Source organism: Halichoeres trimaculatus, unplaced genomic scaffold (assembly GCF_033239565.1).
Source record: "Halichoeres trimaculatus isolate MK-OKI-2021-1 unplaced genomic scaffold, fHalTri1.1 fHalTri1_scaffold_18, whole genome shotgun sequence".
Lineage (NCBI taxonomy): Eukaryota > Metazoa > Chordata > Actinopteri > Labriformes > Labridae > Halichoeres > Halichoeres trimaculatus.
The window spans coordinates 28963344-28984534 of record NW_027437196.1 but is presented as its reverse complement, the minus strand read 5'-3'; the positions used below and the strand labels follow the sequence as shown (position 1 = coordinate 28984534).

The following is a 21191-nucleotide window of genomic DNA, read 5'->3' as shown; positions in this document are numbered from 1 at the left end:
CTACCTCCACTGCAGAGCCACAGCTGGCTTCGAGACGCTCGCCGCTTAGTTTATCAGTCCGCACGCCCGGCGTGCCAGATATAAACAAACGCAGCTAGTCTGCCAGGACGAAGAGACACGATGAGAACTAGAGCCTTTTTTAGCTGTGTTTTTGTGTGAAAGTTACGCGCTAAAAATTCTCTAACTTAAGCGTTAATGCAGACTGATATCAGATTTTTTCGGTGGGAGTCCGTTTATTTGTGTTTTTGGTCAAGTAAAATATGGCCCCGTCTGAGTGCAGAGGAAACCAGCAGAGGAGCAGGGAGGGGGTGTTTGGTGTGAGCGCCCTGGGCTTCTGCTGCACAAAAAAACTGCTGTAGGGGTCATTTCTGCCCTAAACCTTGTGATAGGACCCAACTTGTTCCATCCCGGAGTATCACTTTAAGTGAGACATGAAGAAGAAATAACAATTGCAGAACTTTTTCTATGTATTCAACAGCCTCACTAACCACCGCCTCCAACATTGCTGCCTCCATTTTGGTCTTTTATGTTAAAGTCACTTTAGCAATACCTCTTCCACAGTGGCCATTGTTTGAAAGGGACATATACATTCTTGTACATAAAGGGAGGAGAAATGGGCCTTCAGGAGGAGACAAGATTAAAGGCCAATCCCAAATGTATCATCACATCTAGTGAAAGGGTGTCCAGATTCTCTGGACGGCTAAAGGTAAGGGCTACACAGCCCTAGAAACAAAGAAAAGCCAGGACATCACTTGAAAGGAAGGGGTATGAGACATTTCCCATGAAACCAAAACTGCAGGGAAAAATGATACTCCTGTTTTTAACAGATATCCAATCCTTTGCTACTCCACATAAACATCAGCCTGTTTTGATTTGTTAGTTGCATTTTAAATTCGCTCATTATAGTGATCTAGCTAAAACTGCCATAGCGGCAACTACTGCTAACAATAGCTACACCGATGTTAGACCAGGGTGATACAATTTACAGCAAATGGACTTCACTACAATAAAGTGTATTTCATGAATGGATAGACAGCTAATAAACAGCTTTTGGATTGGCCTGAAGCGTCAGAGCCTGGAACAGCTTCAACAGGTGAAACAACGTTCCTCTCTGCTTTCTAACACATGACGACAGCAGAGAGGAAGAGACGGAGCCATGTTTCAGCTTAAAAAATGACCTTGATGACTGACAACTTTCAGCGAGATGCATCCTTCTCATATGTTAAGAATATCTGACATTTTGACACATTTATAGGTGTTTCAAACTAAACTAGGTTCACTTCCCCAGGACTTCCTCTGTATTTGAACAGCCATTGTAAACTGGATCTCCACAGACATGTTCAGCTGAAGGTCTCCAGTTTACAGGGTCACTCTTTAAACTGAAACACCAGGAGCTGACAGAGACACTTTCACACTTGCAGGCTCAAAGGAGGTTAGGAGGTACTAAACCTATAAATGAAAAACAGGTAGCCACAGGAGAAAGTTCCTGAGGGTAAAACTCTCGTCTGGCACTCCCCAAGGCCCCTGTCCTGGTCCACTTACATTTACAATGCACATGCTTTATGGACAGAAAAAAAACTCCAAGATGGGTGATGAACAAATATTATGAATGATATCTCTTTAAATAATTACATTTTCTCATTCTCTACCCAGGTACCTGGTCATGATGCACTAATCACTCATTAAATAACAGGAGAAGAAGAATGGTGCATGCATCAAACAGCAAAAGAAAAAGAAAACATCAGCAAGCATTGCTGGAAGTAGGGGCTGTAGTGCTTGGATTAGGAAACAGAACATTGCAGAGACCGAGCAAAACTGTAAAATGTAAACAGAATCAGGCTGCAGAACCTAAATCTATTAAACAATTGGTAGTCTACCAACGCTGAGTGGATGCCAGTGACTCTCAAATGGTATTTTAGCTCAGCATGCTCTTCCCTTATTCCCAGTTCATCAACTTTTTAAGCTTTATTCTGCTCCAAGTATTAACAAGTCCTTGTGATCTGTCTTGTTTGTCGCCCTGCTTTCACTGGACTGTGTTTACATATCATGTGGGTGCTGATCAGCTGGCTCAGGGACAGCAGCTGCTTCCCCAGTGTCCACAGATGTTACAAATTTGTCTCATTATGAACTTGGCTTCATCTTCTGTTTGGGAGACTGTGAGTCTGAGTAAGTCCTCTTTAGCATGCTGAGCTGCTCTCTGGGCTGCTCCATACTCAAAGAGCCTTACAGCGCCTGATCTCTTTTAAAGTATAGGTAAACTTTAATATATACAGTCTACACATGTGAGACCACGGAGAAAACCCGAGCTGAACCTTCTGTAAATTAAATATTAACGCTCACCAGCGTTTGAACCTTTAATCTAAACAAGAATTCAAGCCGCTGCTCACAGGAAGTTACCTTCTGCTGATGGGACACGGGATATCATAACACACAGTGTTACATTACATAACTTTCATTCAGCTGAGACTTATCCGAAGCGACTCAGAAACTGCATCCAACCATGTGGAAACAATCCCAGAACTGAAGAATCATGCACGTAGATCATCTTCATCAAATATGCTGAGCTGCTTCAGCTGCCTCATAGAATATTCACTCTGCTGGGTTATTTTGGTGCTTTTGTAGATTATTCTTTTTTATATGAGAAAACAGAGAGAGCTTTTGGGTTGTCTTGAGAGTTCACTCTGAGATGAAATGAGGAAAGTCTTTATGTTTCGAAATCTTTATCAGCCTGGCAACAGTCCATCGATTTGTTTCTGTAGTCCACTTCTGGGAATCCTTTCAAAGACTTCTGATCCAACCCTTGATACGTCAAAGTTATGAAACTTCTGCTTTTGGTTCCTTCTACACACCACAAACAGATATATTTGATATGATGTTGATCATTCCCTTATTAAATTACATCTCTTTGTGACAAATTTGGTCAAATCAAACTTTCTGCAGCATGGAGTCTTTCCTCTTGCCTAATTAAAGTGGAGATTGTTGACAAGACTTTGTGAGAAGACTTTGATTAAGGGATACAGCCTCCAGAGTTTACACAAATTCCTTCATGTCTCTCTTGGCGGGGCAGTAAACAGCATCTGGTATGTATGAGTCAACACGTCTGTGTGTGTTTCTCAGCCTCAGTGTCTGTCTGCTTCCTCACTGAGACTTCCTACACCGCTCCTATAGAGAGCCACGCGTTCCAGCAGTTCATTAAGTGTGTTGGTGCAAACTCTTCACTGCTTTAGCACAAACATAAACTGTGAATAGTATTTCCTTCTGCAGAGCTTGAAGGTGCCTTTTTTCTTATGTAAGAGCTTTCAGACATGACCTCACTGAGAGGTTGATGTGGAAACATTTGAGTCATCAGGGTTGACTTGTACAAGTGGTTTTACGGTGTAAGGGTATGCTCAAGAAAAGAAGTGTCACTCATCATTCTTACTTAGCTCTCCTTTGGTATACTGATCATCAAGCAAACAACCTGCAGCTCTCAGGAGGAACTGAACACTCACTGAATGTCTCTCTAAGGTCAGTGTGCAACCGTGAGTGTAAACAAGCTCACACACAACACTTGATCAAGCATGGGTTTGAGGTGTGCAAGCCTTCTGACATCCTCATCAAGTGAAGTAAGGTTGTTCTATACCATTTGCAATGATTCTTTACTGGCTGGCTGTTGGTGCAACCTAATCTGGGAGAACAACCTGAAGTTAAGTCATTTTGGTACCAGAGGTCCACCGATAAGGATCGTGCTTTTCATTACAAGACACATTTTTGTGGCTGCGCTTGGTGTCTGGATAAATCCAGCTCATTTGAAAGTTCTTCAGAGATAGAAATGTTTAAAACAATGAAGCTTACGCAGGAAACAAGCCTCAAGATAGAGATTCTCAGACAGGAAGTTTAGGTAGAGACCTAAAGCAGTTCAAGGTAGGGATGGGTACCGAAATAGGTACTTTTATAGGTACCGACCGAATTCTGTCAAAAGTACCGAGTACCGATTCACATAAAAACAAAAGGTACCATGTTTAGGTACCTAAATGCATCCCTGTGACAGTGAGGGAGTGGAAGAGTAGGTGATTTTCCATCCTAGACATGAACACAGCATGGCAAGGTTACATACTGAGGAATAAATATATTAAATTGAAAAACTTTTTATACTTGATCATTAAAAAATGACATTTTTTACCACACAAACACAAAAAAGTACCAAAAATTGGTACCGTTGAGTACCTGTACCGATTGCCAAGTACCGGGCATCAGAAGTATATCGTTTCAAATGTGAAAGGTACCCAACCCTAGTTCTAGGACAAACCACGATATGGGTGTTCAAGGGTTTCTTCAGCAAGGAAAGACCACATCCTGATCCACATGTGCAGGGAAGACCACCACATGACATCACAGGAGCTTCAGCAGTAAACTGGTGTCCAGTGATCCCCCACACTGTACGTGGCCCACTTTAAATCACAGGTTCAAGTCCTACAAGGCTTTAAGAAGCCTTGATCCACAAGAGACAGAGGTTAGCCCCAAGCACACAGGAAGTGGACCACCAGGAACAGGAAGAAGACCGTGGGGTCAGATGGGTCCAGTTTCCAGCTTCATCTTTCTCCTGCTGATATGAGGGGACCCAGAAGACCAGGTCAAGCATCTTCTCCAGCAGGTTCAGGACCTACTGTCAGCGTGGTGGAGCAGGATCATGGTTTGGGGGTTCATGAGAGCTGCTGCTGTTGGTGGTTCTCTCATCGTTTGTGACAGCTGATTGAACCCTGACAAGGACTGAGCCTTTCTCCAAACACACATGCATCATTCTGCATGTGCTCTGCTCTGTACAGGTCCAAACTGGATGTTTTGACAAGTTAATGGTCCAGGGGAACTTGGCCACTAGAGTGTAGGATCCAGGTCTCAGAGTGACCAGCTCAATCCCAGGACATGAGCCCCACTGAAAATCTGTGGTGGATTATCTAAAGGTCCCTTTCAAAGCATGAACCAAAGATTTTAGAAGAATTACAGCAGCAATTCAAGAGGAACTGGGCAAGATGAGCTCTCAGAAGTGCCAAGTCTGGTGGGAACATGTCAGGATCAGAGCTCTGCTGTGTGCTGATGGCAGGACCACGGAACATCAATGTGATGATGAGATGGTTTATTAATTTTCTGTTCAGTTTGAACACATTCCCTGTTTTTTGTTGACTGACTGACACTGGCAATGTTGAAAACTGACAGATTAAAACCTTCAAGAATCTAGTTTTTTAGTTTTCCTTGTCAAAAAAAAAAATCACTGATCAATTTTTTTTTTTCCACCACTGCATCTATAAAGTTCAGTGAGTGCATATAAACGTGCAAAAGGAAGTGAAAGCGTTTCTTAAGAAAAGCATGACTAAAACATCAGATTCACAGAACTATTCCAACGGGTTCAATGACCCTAGACTTGTTCCTGTCCTTCTTCTTCTTTAAGAGTATTTCAGCAGTGGGTTCAATCTGTGTAAAGCACTTAAACCAACAATTTTGAACCTTGGATTGGACCTTTTTGGTCACCAAAAAAAAAAAAAACTGTCTTAAATTTTGTCTTCTCCTCATTGAGCTTTGGCTCTAAACATTTAGGCAGCACCAAATGTTCCACGGCCCCGTCTCAACAAAAGGCTTCAGAGCTCAAATCCACACAGACTCCGGATGAGGTATTTCAACATTGCTTTTACATTGAACAGTCTGACAGATTGGTCAAGTGCTCCTGTACTGGTTTTTCCTTGTCTCAGTGAATTCCTGCTTTGCTCAGGTTTTTGGACTCCATCAGTGTGTTATTATTGTCAGCGATTATACAAGTCAAGTGATGTTTAGTCTCTGCTCAGAGGAAGAGCAGGCAGCAAAGATGTCCAGCTCTACTCCCTCCTCTCATCCATAAACATCTGTATGCTGTGTTGGGAACACACTGTTGTTGCAGACAGCAGGGGTCGTGTAGCTGCAGCCAGTGTTTTCAGCTCTCAGGGCTCAGATAAAGGATTTAATCTAGTTTTGCACCTTTTTGGATACGAAGTCTTTGAAAAACAACACAAAGAAATACTGAAGTTTGTGCTCCTCATTCACACACTCACAAAACACGAAATGCAGGGTCCAGTCAACAAGAACAGAAATCTTTCTGGGACTGATTTCAAATGCAGGTGAGTGCTTCAGGACGCAGTAATAATGTCTCAAAATGAATAAAACAGGCTTTGGATTTCTCTTACATTTGAAGCCCAGTGAGCAATGAAACATGTTCCTGCCGAAGGACTGAATTCTTTGTAGCACCAAACAATGTGGTGCAAAACAACTTAACACTTGACAAAACACAACTCAAAAGCTAAAACTGTTCTAAGAGAAGTAAGGGACCAGAAACACAACAGACAGCGCTGGATTTTTAAGACAGGGCCACATCAGCTTTCTCCTCTAAGCTTTGTTTATGCTAATAAAGAACTGCTCCTGGCTCACAAACACTTCATCACTGACAGGTGCCGTCTTCATCTCACCTGCTGAAAGTTTTTCTCTTTCACTTCTGTGTTGGAGAAATGTTCATTCCTTCAGCACAGTCTAATGTTTCTCCTCAGAGCAGAAAGTGACAGAAAACCTGAGGCTACATCTAATGTAAGAGCAAAGACAGGAGACACACAGGTGCAGCACACATTTCATGTCACTCTTACAGCAAGAAAATGCTGCTTAAAAGTGTTCTGCATGACAATTGACCTATGGCTAAGTCCCGCCCTCAAACACACTGATCCAATCACAGTGCCTACAGCCATTTCTATGTACAATGCACTCAGACAACCTCTGCCTGACGTCCATTGAAATGCAGAAGGTCGGTTTTCATTTGGTTTTATGAAGGTTTTCTGAGACTTTAAGTAAGGATGCACAATATTATCGGCAGGTTATCGATATTGGCCAATATTGGCTCAAAAATATTGACGAACACTTTGGGATTTTCTCTAACGTTAGCTAAAGTTAGCGTAACGTTAGCTCCTAGCTGTGTTGTTCATCATTTCTCTTTGTTTGTTGAGAGTTCATTGGCCTTTTTTGTTCTAGTTTTTGTACTTTGGTGATCATACATCATTATTAGCTGTTGTCCAAAGGACTCATGTTAAACTAACGTAAGGGATGGTTACCTTTCACATTTGAAATGATATGGTACCGATGCCCGGTACCTGGCAATTGGCATCGGTACTCAACGGTACCAATTTTTGATACTTTTTTGTGTTTATGTGGTAAAAAATCTAAATTTGTTTCATAATAAAATTTAGATTTTTTTCAACTAAGCATATTTATTCTTCAGTATATAATCTTGCAATGCTGTGTTCATGTCCAGTATGGGAAATCGCCTACTCTTCCACTCCCTCACAGTCACAAGGATGCATTTAGGTACCTAAACATGGTACCTTTTGTTTTTATGTGAATCGGTACCTGGTACTTTTGACAGAATTCAGTCGGTACCTATAAAAGTACCTAATTCGGTACCCATCACTAACTAACGTTAGCTTCTGAAGCTTTGCTTCATTAGCTTATCTGTAATAGCTGAGATAACAAAGGTTGTCAAACTTTGTGCTGAATGATTCAGTGTAAATCCTGTAGCTCCAAACTAACAGAGACTCACTCTTGGTAAAGATGGTAAAAAGGAGGTTATATTTTTGTCCTGACCAATGCTGATCCTCTGTCTTGTTGTCTGAGATTCTGATGCTAACCAGATGCAGTTTATCAGGTTTGCTTTGGGAGCTGTACATTTAGTCTGTAACTGAAGCTTTTTATCAACCTTCTCAACAATAAAATGATTCATATTTCCCTCCAATGAGGACTTCAGAGACTTTTGGTGACTGAAGATGATCTGTGATCTTTGTCTCCAAAAATCATCAACAGTATCCTGTGAAATGTCTCCTACTGTGACAACTGGGGTGAGTGGAGGGGGCGGGGCTTAGCCAGAGGTCAATTGTGTGTATCAAGGAAGTGGATTTCATGCAGCTCTGGTCTTTACGTTTACTGCAGTAGGTGTATGAAAACTGGTGTTAGAGTTTAAATTGAAGAAGAGCTGCTCTGTGGTCTGAGCTGGTGTTTACATCAACACTCAAAGTATTCAAATCAGTCCGCTTGATGCAGAGGAGACATTTTCTGGATTGATAACCAGAAGTTCCTCAGAGCTCATGCTTCTCTGAAAACTTAGAGCTGTAATATAGCCGGCACACGTAAATAGAGTTTGAGTAATGCTTCTGAGAAAAGACCCAGTGGTACAAAAGACATCAATGCTGTTTTCATATTCTGCTGCATCGCTGGTCAATACATTTCAAACCACAGCACTGAGCTCTGTTGAGCTACAAAAGACGCTGAGAGATGTAAAAGCAGAGTGAACCCTGAACAGCAGCTCTCTATTGAGACAGGAGACGAGGATGTTTCATGCGTTCCCTGAGATAGAGACGATTAAACTTTTAGAGGAAGAAAGGCTCCATTGTTTGATTAAAACACAAGGTAATGATGTTTCTCCACTCACTGAGCGGGGAAAACAGAATCAATCACGCCGCCTGTGGTTGAGAAAGGTTTCATTAGCTGATCTTAGAGGGCAATTTCCCAGAGGTGTGATCACTTGATTATAAAGACACACACACACCTCATGTAAACCACAATTTGGAAAAAGATCAAGAGCTGTTCAGATTTAAAGACCAGCACAATATTCTCCTGATCAGAAAATATCAGTTATCTAGAGGCTGCCAGACAAAAAGACAGTTAAGGTCAAAATATACATGAGTTCTGATATTATGTGATGTGTGCATTCACATCCAGCTCACAAAGTGTGTGTGGGCGCAGAGTTGTCTGCTCAGGGCAAGGCTGCTTTAAAAAAAACGTCTGTTCAGAGCTGCTGAGATGAAGAGAGTCAGTTCTGGCTCCCACAAAGTGAACTGATGAGAGCTGAAGTTAGGTCCACAATCAAGCAGCTTCAATCAGCACCAAAGAGTTAAGACAGGGACAGATCAGAGAGATGATCTGAGCTGATCTGCAGACATCCTCCAACCTGACGGACGGACACGGCTCTGCCTTCACGCTGCAGAGGATTTCATTTAACTGAATCAGCTCCAATTCAATAGACTCTGATCCAGTAAACAAACCAATACCACAAGTGTGTGTGTGTGTGTGTGTGTGTGTGTGTGTGTGTGTGTGAGCCCGAGTCTGTGAAAACACTGCTCACTCTGAAACCAGAGACTGCATGGATACAACACACACACACATACACACACTTTCTCCTCCAACGGCTGAGTGGATGTTTCCTCTCTGGGGACTGTGGGAAAATAAGTCTGCCTGAGTTTCTCCTGAGTGTGTGTGTAAGTGAGTGAGTGAGTGAGTGTGTGTGTGTGTGTGTCTGTGTGTAAGTCAAATGATTTAGCAGTGTTATTGAGAAGGACTCCAGGAGTTGGAGGTTAAGAAACAACCGGCATATCTAGTTTGCAATTCAGCCACAAAACCACAGACAGTATCTGAACAACACCTCCCTCCTTCTCCACTTCTTCTCACAGTATGGAGTTGCTACTGGTGGTTTGCTTTGCACATCATAAAACATAATAATTTTTCCACCTTGTCCTCCCTGGTGCTAGAACAGGGGTCTCCAACCAGTTTTAGGATGAGAGCTTCTTTCAACAGGAAAACAAGTCGTGAGCTACCTTGAGTTTTTTTCCTCGTTTATTTTTTGCTTGGTATAAATTCTGAACCTTATAATGGGCTTAAAGGATAAGTTTGGGTTTATACAGCTTTTACATTGTTTATAGAATGACGTAGAACAAAATACTCACCCAGAAGGCTTTCCTGATCCAAGCAGTGCTTCAGGAGATATATTTATCTCTAATTATGATTTTGTAATACTGATGATCATATCATGTGTTGTAAGGACCCCCTCAAAAATGAGATGAGCATCTCAAGGAGTTATCCTTGAAATAAACAATAAACAATATTTAGATCCAAAATCATGCAGTGGACGTCCTTAAAATGGGATCCATCGGGGCATAGACAGCGCCGCTCCTAAAACTGCATTAATCGTCCAAAAACTCATGTTTTTCACCAATATTCCATCATGGTCCACTCCGGGTTAGTCCTCTGCTGCAGTCTGTGTCACTCCAGACAGCGCTGTGTGGCTGTAATGACCTCTTGACTGATGAAGACTTTGTTTACGTTTGCCCCTCTGCGCATGCACAGTACTCTGTGGAGAGCTGACTCCACTTCCTCCTTTCTTTGAGGGACAAACGTAAACAAAGTCTTTGTCAGTTCAGAGGTCAGTACAGCCACACAGCGCTGTCAGGAGTGACACAGACTGACGCAGAGGACTATCTCAGAGTGGACCATGATGGAATATTGGTGAAAAACACAAGTTTTTCATCAATTAATGCAGTTTTAGGAGCGGCGCTGTCTATGCCCCGATGGATCCCATTATACAGACGTCCGCTGCACAATTTCTGATCTAAATATCTCCCAAAGCACTGCTTGGATCAGGAAAACCTTCTGGGTGAGTATTTAGTTCTACTTCATTCTATAAACAGTGTAGAAGCTGTATAAACTGAACCTATCCTTTAACTTTAATTTGATGCCTGTTGGCTGTTGAACACAGCCTTATAATTTGAATGTTTTTTGGATGGATCTGGTTCAGTCATTCTTTATCTTCAAACAGGACACTAGAGCTTTAGTCACAGTGAAATAAAATACAAAGTTATTAAAATAATTCTGTTCACAATTAATTGGAAAATTGATGATGAAGGGTTAGGGTCAGGTTAAAGAAAAAAAGTAAATTTACAGATTAATCTCATAAATGTATGAGAATACAGTCATGAATTCATTAGATCAAACTTGTTACTCTACATGGCTGCTGGGCGCACAGAAGATCTAAAACATCGGATCTGAAAAACATGGGATCACATGTGTAAAATGGTTTTGATGGAGCGACACCTTTGGGTGAAGTCATTTCATATTTCTGTCTCATATTTTATCGCTGTTGCAATCTGCAGAAGTTTCACTCAAACAAGAGCTGCTCTGTAAAGGCCAAAGAAAGTCCCCCAGCGCCGAGGACGGCTCGTTTAGAGGAACAATTTTTGACATCGTTCTGTAGAAGAATCTTTTTAAAAATAGTTTTATTGCACTGTGGAGGCTGGCAGCTAATTTAAATAACACCAAAACTTAATTTTTCCACTACACTCTTTTTTTTTCCAAAATTGTTTCCAGCCCAGGAAGAGAACACAGGGACATGTAGTAGGTAGACAGTTTGTGTTGATTCTTTGCTTGGTGAGCTACTTCTGGGGGCCAGCAAGCTGCCTGCTAGAGACCCTGATCTGAACACTAAAGCTTTTGGTTTCACTTTTGAGGAGCTGTCATGTCATATATCTTTTTCTACAGTCTATGACTTTAAACACACCTGATATATTCTGTCAATAAACTGATATTTGTAGGTTTTGAAAAACATGTAGTGTAGGCTTATTCTGGACTTAAGTGTAGTATTGAGCTGAGAAAGGAAGGATTTTGTCCTAACCTTGGACTGACCAGCAGAAGCCAAACTGACCTAAAAGGTTTGGGTACAGCCCCCATGGTGAGTCTTACAGTCCTCAGCTGACATGTGACCTACCTCACAGCTCTGCCAGCGGTTGGGAATGTTGGGCCGGAGCTTCTGCTCACAAACAACCTTCCTCATCTCCTCCACCGATGGATCTGACTGAACCAGGTCGTAGTAGGGCAGCTGATAGTCCTCGTGGATGCCTGTCAGAGACACAGATTCAGGATTCTGTTTCATAGCTAGGATGGTTTGATGCTTTGAAATGAGTCTGTCTTCTTCATGATCAGACGGACCAGCACACACACACACATAAACACACAGTCAGATCCACACAGACACTAAAGTAGAAACAGCTTCATGAGAGGCTCTTTATCCAGACATCAGCCATCCATCTTCCTCCATCCAGCTGGTTTCATCCTTACCTCCCATGGAGCAGCGGCTGGCGATCTCCCAGAAGACCAGGCCCATGGCATAGATGTCTGCCCGCTTGAAAGACTCAAAGTGTTTCATGTTTATGGAGTCGTCCAGGACCTCTGGAGCCATATACCTGAGCAGAGAGACGATTGGCTGTTAGAGAACATGATATTGCTCTGTGCATGTGGCGTAAAGGTGTAATCACATTATTAAAGACCCTGGCCAGTAGAGCAGAAGATGCTGCCATCAGCTGAGGAGGGGAAGTGAAGTGAAGTGAAATGTTGGTGTGCAGGAATAGGTTGGATCCCAGTCTTGACGTGCAGCCAGGGCGCTGCTGCATTTCCCTGAAAGCCTCTTTAGTGATGATAAAATCCATTTTACAAACCTTTCATTAAAGTCTTTGATTAAGTCAGGGAAGTCAGGGTACATTAGAGCCTCTGCTCTCTCCTACCATCACACAAAGCTCTGAACCTGCAGGACCAACAGGTTACATGCTTTGGATCAGCTCTCATTGCTTTTGTTTACCTGGACTGTTCCAAACTCTTTTACTGCTCAGCTGGTCATGATGCATTCCCATCATTCAGACAGTAATAATCACAGTGATGGACAAAGGTGGAGTCTATTAGACTGTGTACCTTTTATTCTACCTGAACCTTCATGTTAGGATGATGGGAGGTTCCTTCTCACAGTGAAGGTTTTAATGATTGGTTGAGCATCAGGTTTCATTGAAAGAGCGAACACTGGGGCTGAATGAGCTGCTGATATGATTATGTCCCTCCAGTTACAGTCTGTTGTCTCTGTGTGTTTAGCATGTAGGTAGAGAAACTAAATAACCTCCTCACTTATTACCTGTACTCGCAGCGCTTACTTTTTATTCATTAATTATTATTTTTTATTTTTTTAAGTTTTCTTTACAGGGTGATGGTTTGGAGATCAGAGAGCCTGCAGCTCTGCTGGCTCTTCATTTCTCTTCATACACTATGTGGAATTTCAGCTGAGGGCTGCAGCTATTGAATATTTTAGTATTTGAGTATTCTCCTGAAAATCACATCGATTAATCGAGGAATCGGATAAAATACATTTATGTTTAGTTAAAGAGCAGTTATTTTTCAAATGAAAATTTTTCTCTTTAAGAAATATAATTTTCTGATACAGCATGTCAATAAGAGCACTTGCTTTGGTTGCTCCAAAATTTGTAAACACACTTCATTTTTTGTGCCTTGTACATCTCATCAAATGTTGTGGACCCAAATGGCACCCGTTTGGTAGAATGACCCATTAGTCTCCAAACTCCAGAAAAGAAGCTTGATTTGTTGCTAGTTGCTATTTTGTTTAAGAGGTAGCTTGAGGGGTATGAAAACTCTCTTAATATGGCCTCAGCTGTATTTCAAATACCACTCTTTGATCTTTTTAAAATTGAAACGATTCCTCGAGGCGGAGGAAATTACTCGAGTAATTTTTGTAATCGAGTACCTAGAATCATTCGAGGAATCGTTTCAGCTCTATTTCAGTCATTACATGCTACCTCTATCCCAACATTTTTCTCTATTTAACCTTAAATATAGAAGTTCATTTAAATCATTTCAATTAAATTGAATTCATTTATTTTTCTTTTTTATTATTTTAAACTATTCAATTTTGCTTCCACTCATATAAATTACATTAATTCCATTTAATCATGTCAACTCATAAAAACCCTGAAATTTTATTTAACATCTTGTAGTTCTGAACTGTTTTTTGGCTGGTTACTCCAACAAGTTATCACCAATTTTCCCTGATCAAATTTTAAATTGTTCATTTTTATTCATTTTCTTTTGACTCAGTCCACTTTAATTGATTTTATTCGTTTATTTTACTCGGTCTACAAAGTTTATCAGATCATTTCGGATTTCATTTCACTGATCTTATTTTTACTTTTAAGGATTTTATATAACTCGTCTCACCCATTGTCTTTTTATGGTTTCTCTTCTCTTGTCTGAAGCTCTTAGGGCCACATGTTTGACTGTCAGAAAAAGGCTAGATTGATAATTGGGGTTAAAGACAGAAAAAAAGATGTATCGTAGTATCAGGATTTTTTGTTAAAAAATTGATAGCACTTCTCAAATTTAAATCCTTTATTTTAGTCTTTGTTATAAGCTGGACTGGAAAAAAGTTGAGACGTTAGATCCCCTGAAAGAATCCTAAAAACTGACTCATATGTGGTGTACATTTTATGTGAAAGTGTGCCTCCTGATACAGTCTGTAGACATCACCATCATCATTAAACTTTTTTACATGATCTGTTGTGGAAAAAAAGCAAACTAAAAATCACAAAAATCTGGAATATTGAAGAATTACAATTTTAATTGAATTAATACCGCAAAAATCATGAAACAATTAAATTGGGAGAAAAGTGTATCGTCTCAGCACTTCAATGAAGGTGAGTTTGAGTGAGCAGCGACTATGAAATACTCATTTTTCACAGGTTTGAAGTTGTTTAGTGTAATCTGTGGCATCATTTGCAGCAAACCCTGAGAAGCTGAGCATGTGTGTGCTACGCTGGAGAACACGTTCCTCCTCTGTAATTAAACCCCAGAGATAAGGGGTCAGTGCCTGTGCTCCATCAACCTAACCCATCCACTGACTTCTTAATTAGCTTTAATTAAAAACAAACCTGATGAAAGCTAATGACAGGACCGACTGTCTTCTAGTTTCTGTGAGGGGAAAGAGTCACACAGATTGAGGAGCCATCAGACGTTCAGACAGGGGGCAGCGTAATGATATCACAGAGTCTATAAATGTATCTCAGATTGGACATTACCATTCACAGCAGAGGCTTTCTGCCCTAAATAAGTAAGACGTTCTGTCAAATCCCTGCAGCCATCTGAAGGCAGACAAGATTAGTGATGAGATCAGTCCGCCTACAAAGTGAGAAGTGCCACACTGTGGTCCTGACCCATTACACTAAGTGGTCTATTCTGACTCCCTAACTGAACCAAGTGAATTGAAACCAGGTTACAAGAACAGGCGAGAACTTCTACATTTCTGACCCCCGATCTGCATCACTAGGGGTGTAAATCACCAGTTTCATGATGTTACGATACAATATCGATTTTTTGGACAACGATATGATATATGCCAATATCACAAAGTCTGTCACGCTACGATACGATACGATACAATTCAGGGGCCTTCGATCAATTTAAGACGATATAATGTCCTCACTTAACACAATCAGCAACATTTCACCTGAGGAAAGAAAGAAATACAAAACAATTTTGATAGTTTATTACTGAAATGTGGAACGATGTGCTGACCTTTGGGTATGACAGTTTGTAGAGGATTATAGCCATCTGTATGATCTAATTATGTTTTAAAATTAAAACTGCTTAAATCCAGGTAAGGTGCTTTTTTGCCCCACAATGACCTTATGGGTCTTACTGTTATACTGTAATGTTTGATTATTATATCAAGTAATGATGCAACACTATAATTAAAAACTACTGATTACATAAACTTTATTATTGACCTCCAACATTTGACCATTTTCTATCAAACCAAAAAATGTGAAGCTTTGATTTTAATTAAACCCAAACATTTCTATTGTTCAAAATTAGAACTATCAACTTAACTAACTTAACATTGATAGTTTTTTTTTACTGTGATGCCTGATAACCACAGTTTGTATGTCAGTGTGATCAGACTTTGTTTCACTGTGTAATAGTTGATGTGGAGGAGGAATGACACTAAGCTCTCGCCGTTTTACTTTTTAACTTTATGAAATTTCATGAATCAGTGGCTACAAAATCAAATTATGAGATAACTCACTGCAGTCGTGTGATGATGCACTCCTGTCGTCTGTGCAGCATGCATCCTCTGCAGTCAGGTCGACCGCATCTTACCCGGATACAGGAGAGCTATTTTATGATTGGCCGTATGTCCGGCTCCCTTTTAGCTCTGTGATGCTAACAGCGTCTTGCTACATGTTCGCCTACAGCGGTGTGACTCAGTGGGCGCTAAACAGTACAGTGGTTGGCCGGAAACGGACATGCGTGTCCGGTCGGGATTTCAAAATAAAGGCGTACATTAAAGACCACGATGTTGATCGATGTTTTCAACTTTCCATCGATGTGATTGGATCATTGCTTAACCAATCGATGTATCGATGTATATTGATGGATCATTTCATCCCTATTGCATACCAGGTCTGTTTTTGACAACACAGATCCATCTATGACAGCTGAGCCCCTGGGCACAGAGTGTCTAATAACCTGTTGTGAGGTTGATTCAACAGTGGAGAGAAAAGAACAGAGAGCTCTTGGAGGAGAAGAGGAAAAATGGTGGTTTTAAGAGCATCTGTTTGTGAACTGTTAATGCTGCTTCAGTTAATTTACAGTTAGTTACAAACTCAGAGGAAGAAGAGAGAGGGAGTATGCAGCAGACATGGGGAGAAGAGGTAATTTAATAAGCCAACAGTCTTTAAATTAACAATCTTTTAAGATTAACAGACAGAAAAGGCACTCAGGGATCGTCTTTGGTTCAGCTCTGTTGGGTTCAGGCTGCAGATCTCAGTGATGGACTGATGCTTTTCTTATTCAGGAAGCCAGATATAACCTCTGGCTTCTGCAGCCTCGGGCACCTGGGCAAGAAGCCGAGACCCAGATTCCTCCTGGAGGCACAGCTTTGAGTGTGAATGTGTTTGAACACACCCCGTAAACTCCTGACGGGCAGATTAGCAGTTAGCATTGTAGCCCCCTGTCATTAAAGCACGATGAGTGAACAGGTGAGTCTGACGTGCAGAGTAAGAGCACTTTCAGTGACTGGAGAATTAAAAAGCCATGCAGTTCATTTCTCTTTCAACATTTCCAAGCATCGTGTACAACCTTGATTTCATTGAGCTTTGTATAAGCTTCTGATAAGCATCGGCTTAATGGGATTCTGAGAATCTAAAGAGGAGGCTTTCACCAGTAGACTGAATGTCTTTCACTATTCTTGGAACATGAACTCAAACATCCCTAAATGCTCATGTTAAATAAAGGCACGAAGCATTTACTTTTCAACCCAACAACAAACTGTCAAAGTCAATTAAACTTGAAGTTGAACTTTCTCTGAGCTGGAAGTTTGGCATCTCACTGGAAAGTTTAAAAAAACACACACACACACACACTCCCTGGATCAGATCATCAGTATGTAGCATGAATTTCAGCCAAGGCCAGAGCGTCTGTGCGCACTGACCCCAGGGCTTACTGAATCATTTAGTGGCCCTGTGATACGCCGGCAGCATCAAACCACCACACGGAGGGAGGAAGAAGAAGAAGAAGAAGGAGGAGAAGGAGGAGGAGGAGGAGGAGTGGTAAACAAGGATAAAACAAAGGAGAGAAGATGAACTCTGTGCCTGTGTTGGTAGGAGAAAGGAAAGAGTGCTTAAAGAGACGGAGCAGCGGGCTGAAAGTGAAAAAGGAGGATTCCAGCCCTGCAGCTAGACAAGTCTGCATAACAGCACAAGGCACACACACACACACACACACACACAGGAACACAAAAGAAGAGTGACAGTGAGAGCCACCTGCAGTCTGGAGAATTATAAGCTAGGTGGAATGGGTGGGAGCGAAGAATGAGTGTGTGTGGCTGCTTCAACACAAAAGCTCTCTATCAGCTTTCGCTTGGAGAAGTCAGGAACTTCAGATCTATTCAAGTCAGATTCTGTTGAAACCAACCAATCCGTCACACTCCGACATACAACATCACAGTACATCAGGCTGTGTGTGGACCTGAGACGCCTTTCCTCACACACACACTGATGTGTAACATTAAAAGGAAAACTGAAGTTTCTTTGAGTGTCCACAGCTCTCCGTACACACTCTCACAGCCTCTCTTCTTGTACGGACACACTTCTGTTGTTGCTCCAGCAGCTTGAATCATTGCCTTAAACACAACTTGCTGCTGCTTTAACTGCATGAGGTCAACTAATGAGGGGCTAAGCTGCTGTTTTTTTCTCTCTCTTTGATGAAATGTCAATTTTATGCAGTTTCCATCATTTTGCCAACAGAAGGTTTGGACAGCGGTTATTTTCATTCATAAATGAAAAAATAAGAGATTCTTCATAGATCAATTTGGAGACACTGTTTAATAATCTCCCAAGTTGTTGCTGATTCATTTCCCGTCAGTGGAGAGAAACTTAATTAGGACCAGAACTAATCAAATCTGCCGTGGTGAATCGTATGCCAGCACATCCCTTTGTCTCCTGCAGCACTGCATCTGTAACTAACCAACAGAAATCACCATCACATCTCTGGGATCACTACAGGATTATTTCAATAAGGTTTATCAGGTCGGAGGCAGAGAGCCAGAGCCTTAAGGACAGTTTTTAGTTCCCCTGAAACAGAGTTTGGGAAGTTAGCAAAGGATTCATTCCAAGGTCCATAATGTCCTCAGGTCCTGAGTTTCACAATCTGTCCATGTAAACACTGCTTGTTTGAGCACCAATGACACGATGAGGGTAGCCAAAAGGGACAGGATTGATCTGATCTGAGATGAAGGCCTGATAAATCTAAAGTCACCTCTCGGAGTCCAAACGGAGGGCAGAGGGCCTGAATTTTTAAAGGTCTGACTCCTCTATCCACACCCCAACCCTCTATGGTGGATGCTGTGAAACACCAACTCTCCTCACAGTGACAGTCTCTAAGGACACCACAGTCATTATGAAAGACGGCCAAAGAGGCGGCTAAGCCAGAGGATCGCTCTTCTCCCGGTCAGCTCTACAAAGCACACCGATACAGATGGCAGAGAGGATTTCATCCTGAAATATGACTAAAATCGGTTTATTCATGAAGAAGTGGGTCCATGTGTCATGAACTCACCTTTTGGTTCCCACTCTGTGGTTTGGAGCGATGTCGATAGTGTCGGTGGCTGAGTCGTGGCGAACAGCCAGACCCAGGTCAGCGATACAGCAAGTCCCGTTCTTCTTCACCAGGATGTTCTTTGACTTCAGGTCTCTGTGGGCGATAGCTGGCTTACCTGCAGACAGAGCATCGTGCTTTCAGTACAGACCTCCACGCTCTGAGAGCTACAGTAAAACATTTTATAAAACACATTTCCTTCTCTTATTTAAAATTTCTACTGATTATATCTATTCATTTATTTTGTGTGCTTCTTGAGTAAAAAGTTCTTTGCACAAAGTGGTATATTACAATACTGCAGATTTCTTTTCTTAGAGTGAGTGTGTTGATAAGCCGCGTTTCACCAAGCAGTCTGGTTCGGTTCATCTCAGTACAGTGCGTATACTGTGGCGTTTTCACTGACTTATCCCGGGACAGATCCCCAAATAACCAAGATAAGCTGTCCCACTTTTTGTATGGGTGCCAGACTGAACAGATTCGCTGTCCGGAGGTGGAGCTACAACACTGTAGACTGTCGATTCGTCAGTAGAATCGTCACTTACTGTGGGACAAAGGCTGCATTTCTCCTGGTGTCACACAGTCTTCTCTGAAACAAAGCTTGATTGTTCTTTGTATCAAAGAGCCACATGCTAATCACAGAGAATGAAATTCTGGATGTCGTCTATCTACGGTCTTTGTTTACTGTGTCATGTTTTTCTTTTTGTGTTGGATTTATTAGCAGGGTACACTGTGTTGTGCTGCTATGGTGTTGCGCTACATGAGGCTATGGGCATCCAGCTTATACACGCCTACCATGATGGGGCAGGGTTGGCAGTGGAAACGCAAATAAGACCAAGCTAAATGGAGAGAAACCTGTACCAAGAACCGGACTGCTTGGTGGCAACGGGGCTTTACACTACCTCTGTTAACTATACGTCATGTGACGTTTCATGGCTGAGTATTGATCTTGGTACGATAATGTCAAAATGTCATTGTTAAGTTTTGCACTTATTATTTTTTGTATTTGTCATATTTTGTAATTGTCATGTTTTGTATTTGTAAAGGGTTGTTTGGCTGTCTTCAGCTGCAGTACTTGTTCCTGAAAATTATACAATTTTAAACAAAAAACAAATCTACATTTTAAGGCCAGGAGGTGATTAACTCGTACATGTGTGTACACTGAGACTATTTTCACAAGTTACTGATTGGTACGAACCAAACTAATTTACTTATTTAATAAAAAAAAAAAAGGAAAGAAAAAAAAAATGTCCTTCAAAAAAGGAACAATGGAGCATTAAAGCCAAAAAGTACATTTTTGAACAGATTTAATCTGCCTGTGCAGTTCAACTCTGAACAAGTACAACTGATAATAAAAGTGTTGACAAAAAAAGACTTCAAGTACACTCAGTCTCAGGCAGAGGCTTCAAATTTACATTGGATTGAAAAGGTAGACACTTAAAGTGTATTCTACAGAAAAAAAAACAAACAGCCAATCAAGCTTACTGATGAGTATGTTCATTTCATGCTGTTTGTGAGGCAGCATTCTCTATGTAACTGTTCATTTCAGACATATTCCTATTTGAAATGATTTACACCTGAATTTAGTGAATTCTTCAAACACAAGGGCCATGAGTTCAGTGGCAGCTTGCTCCACTACAAGATAAGAACGTGTTGTGTCTTTAGCTCCACATGTTACTTAACAAATCATTTTGATATCTATTATTTTGTGCACCTCAGCACCGTATGTTAAAAGCTGTTTTAACATACTTTAACTTTCTTCTTAGTCATTTCATTTTATTTATTGTATAGTATTTTATTTTGCTCTTTAAATGATTTGAATTATTTTCTATTCATATTTTTTGCTGACCTTTTCAATGTTTATTTGTATCCCTCTGAAGCACTTTGAGCTGCCTTGCTGCCAAAATGAGCTATATAAATACATTGCCTTGCCTATTGATAGATCTAGTCTTGATAAATGTTACTTAGTTACTTGCTTTACTTTGTGCCTTAGTAGCCTGCCTAGACAGACCTTGTTGTGGCGACCAGAAAGACAAAGAGAATCCCTAACGTCCCCTGATACTGAGTGTGTAATGGCTTTAAACATGACTAACTTAATAAAACGAGTGTTGCGTGGTTTTTTAGAGTCACCCCTGTTCTGCTTTTGGCACCAGTCCATCTCAGATAATAATGCAGCTCTTGTTTGCACTGACAATTATCTGATACTAGCCAACAGCTACCTCATGCATATACAGTAGGATATACATCTCCAGCCGTATGTATGCAATGTAGGATTACCCAGGGACTTCAAGTACTGCCTGCTCAGACCTCTGACAACACTTAAAGGGACTGTGTTTCCATTTATTTCCCTTCTTCCTGTGCATCTTAACAACTCAGGAAAAGCATCTTAAATTTTTCTT

The 21191-nt window shown here is 41.1% G+C and overlaps 1 protein-coding gene across 1 annotated transcript in view; it reads right to left on the bottom strand.

Annotated features, from left to right (window-relative positions):
• tgfbr1b (transforming growth factor, beta receptor 1 b) overlaps nucleotides 1-21191 on the bottom strand; it is a 106494-nt gene that overhangs the window by 7879 nt on the left and 77424 nt on the right. The window contains exons 6-8 of the mRNA XM_074693031.1: nucleotides 18757-18913; nucleotides 11926-12050; nucleotides 11576-11706 (exon numbers count right to left, since the gene is read on the bottom strand). Of these exons, the coding sequence (XP_074549132.1) occupies nucleotides 11576-11706; nucleotides 11926-12050; nucleotides 18757-18913 (413 nt within the window). The remainder of the gene's footprint in view (nucleotides 1-11575; nucleotides 11707-11925; nucleotides 12051-18756; nucleotides 18914-21191) is intronic.